Source organism: Lonchura striata, chromosome 14 (genome assembly GCF_046129695.1).
Source record: "Lonchura striata isolate bLonStr1 chromosome 14, bLonStr1.mat, whole genome shotgun sequence".
Classification (NCBI taxonomy): Eukaryota; Metazoa; Chordata; class Aves; order Passeriformes; family Estrildidae; genus Lonchura; species Lonchura striata.
In genome coordinates, this window is record NC_134616.1 from 11,196,180 (window position 1) to 11,206,146 (window position 9,967).

General features: G+C 43.3%; 1 protein-coding gene across 3 annotated transcripts in view; it reads left to right on the plus strand.

The window, feature by feature from the left end:
• The window catches only part of GAB3 (GRB2 associated binding protein 3), a 64,301-nt gene extending 56,222 nt beyond the window's left edge, over positions 1-8,079 (plus strand). For all 3 annotated transcript variants that reach the window (XM_021547884.3, XM_031504796.2, XM_031504797.2), the window contains exons 8-10: positions 1,237-1,339; positions 2,589-2,702; positions 3,698-8,079. In XM_021547884.3, the coding sequence (XP_021403559.1) occupies positions 1,237-1,339; positions 2,589-2,702; positions 3,698-3,814 (334 nt within the window). In that variant the 3' untranslated portion in view covers positions 3,815-8,079. The remainder of the gene's footprint in view (positions 1-1,236; positions 1,340-2,588; positions 2,703-3,697) is intronic.
• The last annotated feature ends 1,888 nt before the right edge of the window (positions 8,080-9,967 follow it).

The following is a 9,967-nucleotide window of genomic DNA, read 5'->3' on the forward strand; positions in this document are numbered from 1 at the left end:
TATAGAATTCTGCACTGCCACACAGCAGTCCAGACTTGAACTTTTGGCATGACCTTTTGTCACTAGAAATTAGTTGTTGGTAAAACAAATTCTTTTGATCCCACAGCCCAGGTAGTATGAGCAGATGATACTGTTGGGCTCCAAGGGCAGCAGAAGACTCATCCTCAGGGAACTTGTAAGCAGGGGAGGACTTCAGCCTTCAGCCTTGGCTGGAGGGGTCTTGGCACAAAAAAAAAAAAAAATACAAGCAGCTGTGCTGAATTATGTGTGCAAAAGCTAGAAATTCCCATCAATCTCCTCCACACACCCTGGGCACTCCAGAAAATGTGGGGTTTTGCTGGCATGAGTGCCAGACAGGGCATTTCCACTCCCCCATTTCAGGTTGTCATGTGAAGGGCAAAGGAGACACAAGGTGAGCAGTTTCTCAGTTGCAGAGGCTTTTCTCACATCCAGTCCAAGGCTGGTTAAGCCCCTTGACGCTGCCTGTTAGGGAAAGCCAATACCCTGCCTCCCAAGCACCCCTGCCAGTGCACTGAGGTTAATCAATGCTGACACAGTGCAGAGTTCTGAAGGATAATGAGCTTAGAGTGAGGTTGCATGTTTTACACTAACAAAAATTTAAAAGTTATGCCTGAAACTAATACAGCAAAAGGAATTATGCTGTTCATGCACAGAGAGGCCATCTAATTTTCTATTAACCAAGCCCATTGTGCTTGCCTGTGGTAATTTATTCACCATGCAGCTCTGAAAGTTGTGTTCATGGGAGAGATTTTCTTGTGCAAGAGCTGAGTCACAGCCATCTCCATAGCACAGGTGGCAGGTGTTGACACTGTGTACAAAGCCAGACCAAGTTCCTTTGTATGTACCTCCAGCAGCTGATTAATTCACATCAGTCTCCAAAATGTGAATACCTGCACAGCCAAGTAACTGCCCCCATTATTACCCAAATGAATGATAGCTCTGTAGCCCTTGGCAGAGGATTGCTTCAATGTTTTACAGTTTCTGTTGTACCAGATAGCAAACTTTCATAAATCCCAGAGAAAAAAAAAATCAACAAAATCAGTCAGCAATATAGCACACTATTTCTAGAGCTAAGGAGTGGCTTTGGACATCCTCTCTATAAAGGCCACAGCCTTTGTGTGAGTTTATTCACCATATGGACTGTGTCAGGTTTTGGCTTCATTTCAGTGCATCTGTAAGATGCTTCCTTAACCTCTCCTGTGTTTTTCTTCATAGCAATCGAATGAGCTTTATCTCACCAGAAAGAGACGGTATTAATTCAGCAAGAATATTTGCCAATTCAGTTTCCGGAGAAGAGGAAGAAAGTTACATTCATATGGTAATGTCATTTTCACACAGCCATCCTTTGCTTTATTCTGCTCTGTCACATTGATGGAGAATGCAGAAGTTTGTTTTCTAAGAAAAAAACGTTGAGGAGGTTTGTCCTTTGCCTTCTGGTTTTTTTTTTTTTCCAAATGATGAAATGGTTTTAAACCAAAGACACTGGGACCAATTTACAGAGAGATAAGGGAAGCCCTTTTCCTGCTCTGCAGAACTCAGCTGTTCACCCACGAATGTTGCTGAACAGTTCCAAGAGATCACAGGGATCAGCCATATTTACATGAGAACTCATTAAGACAAAAGAAAATTAAATCTTTTCACCTTTTGAAAGTGTGCCTTGCAAAATCTCCTAGGAAATAACAGAAAGCCGTTAGTGCTCTTCCTAAAGAAACACACCAAATATTGTGCAGAAACAGAACTCCCATTAGAATCTCATTGCTTCTGCTTTGGCTGATGGCACTAACCCCACTTCCCATCCCATGAAAGAAGAACATCTGGCTTTGCGGCTTCCTTTTTTTCATTTACTCTTTAGCCATATCTTACAAAAGAGCAGAATCTTGTTTTACTTTGAAGTTTTGGTGGAAATGGATCTCAAATCCATTCATCTGAGCCAATGTCTACAGATCTGCTCCATAGCCAAAGCCCAATAGCAGTAGCTATAAAAATATATTGCAAAACTGACCCCAGTCTCCATGAATCATAGTTTCAAATGTTAACCCACATCTCTACAAGACTGAAATCTGCTCAAGAGGCCAGTTCCAATTATAACCATTCCCTATCTGGTTTTTCCAGTTTAGGAAAACCTGACATATGTTTGGTTATTTGTGATTTTATGAGAATAATTTTCAGTTTCTATATTTGAACTGAATTTTCACTATTTCTTCAAATTCATTGAATGATGATGTTTAAGTGGGCACCCCTGCAAATCTGAGTGTTCCAAGGGCTTGGATTAAGAAGCTGGGCACAAGTCCTTCTTGATAAAATTGAGTGTAATTCAGCTTGTTTTGTTTGCTGTGCCAGAATTATCAGAAGAAAAAGGTTCTCATGATTTCTTTATGCTATCCCGTAATTATCAGTGTTATGCTGTGGTTAGTAACCAAATGCACCCTTGGCTTAGAAAATTATGTGGGCCCTGATTGTTCTCATTCACTTTCTGCCAGATGAATCTCCCAACTCCCAGTTGTGATCCTGTCCCCTTCTAGGATCATGTGTTTAGAGCATTAAAAGTTTTTCTTCTTTCCTGACAGGAACACAGACAGGCCACCTCTCCATACAGTGGTGCTTTTCCATGGACAAGGAAATCTAACCTTGATTACTTAGCACTGGATTTTAACTCTGCTTCCCCATCCCCTGTGCAGAAGGTACGAGTCATCTGAAAAACCCGCAGCCTCCTGCCTTTTTGTTTGTGGGGAGGAAATCCAGACCCAGGGATTCTGCTAGGTGCCCAAAGTGCCATGATGAAGCCAGTCGTGTTTCCAGCTGACTGTATTCGTGTCAGGCCCAAGATTAATATGATAAAAGCATGATGAGGGTGCTGACAGGGTGTCCTTAGTGTGACTCATAGAGCTGCTGCTGACACGAGCTTGGCACAGGGTATGAGACTGCACTGGAAAGTGCAGCCATGAGGGCTTGTGGGCAAGCAGGTTGATGTTTGCAGGATCTCTGCATGCTCCTTCATTTTCACCAAGTCTCCACAAAGCCTTTCCTGCTAGTTTTCCCAAAAATCTCTTTGCAGTAACAAGATTGCAGCCCATGATAAATTCATTGGGTAAGACTGTACCATCTCTTATAATATGGCAAAATGTGCATCTTTATTCTTGCATCACCAAAACCATTTCAATTTCTTTTGCAATGCTGAGAAAATACATTCCTTGTTCCAAAGAACTTCTAAGCTGCCTAAGTGGTGGGTAGGTACCACTGCAAAGCAATGAACTGTTGTCAGTTTGGATCACTTTATGTCCTGTGTATCATTTTCCCCATCAGCCAACACTCCCAGATGCAAAAGACTCAAGACTCTAAAGCTTTCTTATTTAAACCCTCCCTATATCTAAAATCAGGTTATCCCTGCAGCAGGATCACTCAGATGAGGAGAGAATTATTATCTGCATGGAAATAGCCAGTACAGCATGTTTCCCTCACTTGCTGTGCTGGGCTGAGTGACAGGGTGGCAGATGGAAAATTATAGCTAAAGCAGGCTGTAAAGCAATGCTTTTGTCAGCTGATGTCACTGTGAGCTTCGAGGTGAAGTGAAGCAATCAAGGAATGAGGGAAAGGGAAAACAGAAAATCAAGCTAAGTTTCACTAGCACCCCTTTTCAACCTGAGAATTAAAACATTTTTTCCTCTCTGTCCCATAGAAACCTTTTCTGTCTGAGGAACAGAGAGTGGACTATGTCCAAGTAGATGAACAGAAGACTCAAGCTTTACAGAACACTAAGCAAGAATGGACAGATGAAAGACAATCAAAAGTATAAAGGAAGAAGATTTCGGATCAGGAGGGATTTTTTTTGCACTGGAACCACAATGTTAATGAAGCAGCTATCACAGTAGAGCTCAAAGGCAGAGTTGTAAGATGCTTACAGTCTGTAGAGGCATTTTTACTGGAAACCTTTGATTTCAGCTGGAAAAAGTATGTTGAGTGAATGAGTGGTTCACTGATGACTAAAGTAATGCATTAGCCTTTTTTACTGCCCTTACCAGTACGCTCCATGGTACCATTTTCTGGCATGATTCTGCAACGAGTCATACACTTAACGTTAACAAATCCACTACAAGTTGTATTAATCTAGTTCATCCTGCCTTCTCCTTCTGTTGCATAATTCCTAGTTGCTAAAGCTATTTTTTGATATTCCTACAAATGCTGCAGGTGCTCGGAGTACTTTTATGGCAACAGGCATCTGACAGGTTTTGGTGACTAATCAACTAAGGGCTAAAATACTGAAACAATAATAAAACTTTTTGAATATATAGTGCTTTAGCAAAGAGAATTTTGAAAAATATTTTCCCCCTGGGTTTAAAAGGTCTGGCTGTGAGCTGATGCTGTCAGAACTCAAAACAGGACTACGTGCCCATGCGACTGGAATGCATGGTCTGACCCTCTGGATGATGGTCATTGTATTAAGCTTCTTCCCTCCATTGTGGCTCATACGTGTCACTTTTCTGTCTGATTCCTACTGATGCTTTCTCCCCTGTCTTGGGAAGTGTCGTTGGCACTGCTCTTCTAGTAGGAGGCTGCAGCCACACAGCTCTTGGCTGGCCAAAAAATAGAAAGGGAAGCTGTGAGCCTGTTTCTGCAAGCCTTGAGAGAACTGGCAAAGGATCAAGACTGCTTTCATCTGAACAGCAGAAGGAATGCCATTGGAATGCTGGTAGCAGTCGTCAATCTGATTGTTTCACTAGACCCACCCCAAAATAAAAAAGAGCATTAGGAAGTGCAGCGTGCTCTGAGAGGCCGGGAGCCTGCCAAAACAGGACAACAATGTGCTCACGCAGCGTGAGGACCTCTGGGCTCAGGAAGCTTATCTACTTTGGGACTTGTTACAGGCACTATCTCAGGATGACACATGTGTACAGTTTATAAGATATTTAACTTTAAACGCTTGGCTGTGGTCTTTATTTTACGGTGGCACACAGCCACTTGGCTCATGGAAGTAGGCAGTGATGCTGAGTGACCCACACTGGATTTGGTCTCATGGGCTTTGCTCCCAATAGCCATAAGAGGTCTGATCCTGTCAACATGGGCAGACAGGACCCTTACAAAAGATTTCTTCTCTGACAGTGCCAATTCGCTGGCCTCCCTTCATGTGCCTGTTGTTACCACATTGCATTGCTGTAACCTGACATCCTAAAAATTCTAATCTACCAAACAGAGGTCATAGAGATGGCATTGCAGAAATCACTGGCATTTCAAGGCTCCTACTCAACTTGTTCCTTAAACTCTGTGTGCTCTGATCATTCAGGCAGTCTGGGAGGCCATTGCACATCCCATGGGAGAGGCAGCATAGCTAACAGAAACACAGTTTTCCTCCTACCTCAAGAGAGCTGCAGGGCTTGCAAGGCTCACTGCTTCTTTAGCCCAGCCCCTGGGGATCTGTGATGACCAGGATCTCACTAGGTTACCCTGCAAGAACAAGGTTCACCAGCACCTTCAGTGACTGGGGCAAACTGGGCACCCAGGCCTGTGGGCATGAAGTGTCCTGGCCTAGAGCTGCTTGGAAATGCAGGGTTAGTCCTGCAGATAGCTGACCTGCTGTTCCCTCCTGCCCTGCTCCTCCCTCCCTCACCAAAGCTCTTTAAATTGATGTTCATAAAAGTTTTGAAAATAATTCCAACTTTTCCACATACATCTTGTCTGTCTGGTTTAAAATTTAGTTTGTTAAAAACCAGCTGTTTTGTCCTCTAACTGATTTAGCAGAGCTGGGAGCACCCATGCCTTGGGAGTGATACTGTTACAGGGACAGGGCATTTGAGGAGAGGCAGTGGAGATCTGCACCTGCACAGAGATGTTAGAGAGAGGGAAGTGTGGAAGTGCCACAGATACTGTGGATACTGAGAGACTTTTGCCTTTATGCTCAAAAGAATTGCCTTTCTTTCAAAGTGTGCAAATAATACATGTTGCTGAAAGCTCTTGGTATGTGCTGATGTACTGAAAGGGTTAAAAGACATGCTAAAAGGCATTTTAAATTACAGACAGACAACCTCCACAAAGGGTGAGAGAAGTTATGTTCTGCAACTGCAGATCCCAGATTGTGGAGTGATGGCAGTGCAGCCTCTGATGAGGATCAGAATCACATACAGATCAGCTCATGTTTGACTGGAGTGTTTCCTTTCATGCTGTCAGAAAATCGTCTGAAGTAGAAAAACACCAAGTTATTGGAGACAACTGACTCACTTGTTATTCTAGTTTATTGTAAAAATATTTAAACTTCAACAAACCTGGCTAACGGATCGTTCAGAAGTTTAGAGAAGAAAGAGCTGTATCTGGATTTTTACTCCCCTAAAAGGACATAAGCATATAGCTTGGCAGGGACTGTCCTTAGAGGAGAATGGCCCCTTTCAACTTCCCGTGTCCCCTGCTTGCCCTCACAATACTCTTATCTTGATCAAATGCTGCTCACTGGTTTCTAACTTTTAACTTAGAGCTAAATTTGATGGTTTATTCTGATTTTTCATGTAATGTCCTTTCCCAGCTGCTTCAGGGCCCATGACATACATTCTTGTGCAGGTAAAACACATGAAACAGGAAAAATTTAAAAATACTGGGGAAAAAAAATTAAAAGCAGAGTAGTCCTTCTCAAAGGCTTTTTTCTTTTGCTTTGGTCAAATTCCACAATACTTCAAAGAGAGTTAGGAGCAGGATGGTGGGAGGATGGTGAAGCCAAATCTGCTGTGGCCACCTCACCACTAAGGATTTGGGTGTGAGGGGAGCTGCAGCAGCCACGACTGACAAACCTGTGGGCCAGTACCCATAGAGCAACTGCTGGAGTGTAGGAGTGTTACAGAGCAAAAAGGAGTTACTGTTCAGTTAAGTCTGTTCTTAAATCCTACTACCTTGGCCAAGAAGGAAAGTAAACATGAAAACTGAGTCAGCTTTTGACAATGCCTTGTCTGAAAATATAGCCCAGGCCAGAGCCCTTGGTTAGTACTGGCTCTGGGGCCAGCCAGGCACACTCCTGATGGTGTCCTATTTTTGCCATGGGTCTGTTACTTGCATGTATTTTTTCCAGAAGTGTGGTGAGAGCTGATGCAGAGAGATGCTCTGCACCTAAATGAGCACAGAGTGGCCAGTGGTCCCTTAGCAAACTCTGCTGAGGGAATTGGCATTGCCCAGCCCAGGTATTGTAGTGCCTTCTCCAGCACTGCTGGGGCCTCTCGTTAAAAATAGGGAGCGCACTAAATGAGCAGCACAGTTTTAATTTAATTGGAAATGTCACCTTGTGGAGTTGCTGGATGAAGCTTGGTTGCAGGATGACGTAGAAGACAACCAAGCTCAATGGTTTGAGTCCTGTGGTTATTGCTGGGGCCATCAGCTGGTTCCCCCCACTGATGTGTTCAATATGGCCTTACTCTCTCCTTCAATGACTGCACATTTGACCAAGGCATGGCAGGTCCACAACTCATTTGCTTTTTGGACTAAACTACATTTCACATTTATAACCCCTTTATGACAGGAGGCAGCATTAATTTCGTTACTGGCAGAAATGAACACTTAACCTGAGAAATGCCAGCAGCCATGTATAACTGGAGCAAGGTTTTCAGCCAGCTCACTTTGCCAGTGGTAGCACTTGCTTTCTTCATTGTCACTAACTACATCCTAGATGTAGATTTTGGGTTGCATTCAGTTGCAGTAATTCAGAACTTTAATAATTCAAAGACCATCAGATGCTGTGATGAGAATGAAGTACAGGGCAATGCCTTCCCTTTGTCCCCCTCTTCCACAAAACTTGCTCAGGTTTAAAAAAAATGAAAGCCACCAAAACAGCAGACATTTGCCATGTCAAAGCCAGGATATTTTTTGTTTTCAAACAAAAATAAACTTTTTCTTGTGCAAATGAAGCATTATACATTTTTTTGTATTTGTAAATCTGTGGGGAAGCATTAAACAGTCATCTCTGTTATGAAGGGACAAGTCATTGCTAGAGGGAAGGGGCTCACCTTCCTCATGTTTCATTGTAATGTTTGGTGTATATATTTGCACATTAAACTGTATCTTTTTTCTAATAAATTAATATAAAAGGTAGCTGTGATCTTTAATTATTTTGGTACGTGAAGGTGCTCATGGGATAAGCTCCCACATCTTTCATTTAATGCTTTTTCCATTTTTTAATTCTCTTATTAGGCAGTGACTTTTTGGATAAAATATTTTTCACATAAAATATTTGGATGCAAGTTCAAACAAATTTGCAAACAAATGTCATGTACCTGTGTATCAGGGAGATTATTTGCAGAATAACAAAGAACTGTGAGGCTGTGACTTGGACTCATGTCTGTGTCCTCCTGGGACAGGGTGAGCTGCAGTCCCCCAGTCCCAGCCCCAGCTCCTGCTGCCACAGCCAAAGGGCAGGAAGGGGTCACAATTCCTGACCAACCATGTAGAGCACAAGCACAAATTTATTCAGCACGTGCTCCAGGCTTGGATACAAAGGCTAGTTGTTATTTAACCTGGTCTTTTAATTGCCGTGTGCTGTGGAGGGGAGTTGCTGGTAATATAATTTCCACATGCAGCAAGTTAGGGATGTGGGATCCTTTCAATGTACACATCTTGGGATTTGGAAGATGAAAACAAGGCAATCCATGGGAACAGAGCTGAGCAAGCTAACAAGCCAGGTAGTTTGGAAATAGTTTATTTATTGCTTCAGGCGAGTGCTACTTTTGCATCTGCATGCTTTGTAATCCTGGCTGGAGACACACCGTGGTGGATTGAGGGAGATGTAGTGCTTCGGGAGGCACTGGTGGAAACTTGGCTGCACAGCTCGAGGCTCACAGACACACGTGTCTTAGATAAGCCTCTGCCTGCAAGCTTGATAGAAGGGAACTCCATGACATTTTGTGTTTGGTCTTCAAGGGAGGGCAGGTCAGACAAATAAAAGGTCAGATAAAGTCTGACTGATGGTTCACAGCTCTTCCCTGTGCTCTGTCCAGCAGAAATGGCAACAGCCCTTTCACCAGAGAGCCTTCCCAGGAAAGTTCCTCCCGCAGCTTCCCCTCCTCCCACAGCCTCGAGGGAAACAACTGCATCAGCCCTGCCACCATGGAGTGAGCCGGGAAGTTCTCAGACTTCTCACACCTCCGTGCAAAGTACTTTACTGATTGGATAATAATAATAATAATAACAACAATAATGTGAAAAAACTGACAGCAAAATGTCTGGATATGTGAGCACTTGGCTCTAAAGAGGTTGGCCTCTCTAGTTACATCTGCAATTTCAAACCACATCAAATACTTCCCTGACACAAAAAGCCACAGAGCAGCCAGCGAGGTGGCAAAACCAGGTTATCTTCATGGGATGTGAAAAACAAACCTCTCCAAAAAGGCAGTAATTCCCTATCATAGAATCATAGAATATACCTTGAGTTGGAAGAGACCCACAACAAACATTGATGTCCAACTCCAGGTCCTGCACAGCACAGCCCCAAGGATCACATCATGTGCCTGAGAACATCATCCAAACTATTCTTGAGCTCTGGCAGGCTGAGTACTGTGACCACTTCCTTACAGAGACTGTTCCACTGCTCACCCTCTGGGTGAGGAACCCTTTTTCTAATATCCAACCTTTCAGCCTAACATTATTTTGTCTCCTCAGCTCTTCTGGTTAAGTGCAATTGCTTTGGTCTTTTTAGCTAGAGCTGCTCAGTAGAGCATCTGTCTTAGAAACAAGCATTCCTTCATAATCCTCGGGCTCTGTATCAGCTCAGTGCAACAGATATCTCTGGTGGTGATACCTCGTTTCTCTCCAGGAGATCTCCAAGAGTTTTGGCAACAGAGCTATACTTTACTTCCATTTTTTCATGTAGCTTTTGCAGGACTGTGTCTTCCCCTAGGCCAGCAGCAGTAGCAGAAACAACACTCAATTTGTGGGGTCTTAGTCCTGCACTTTTGCTAGCAACTTATGCAGGCTTCACACTGTG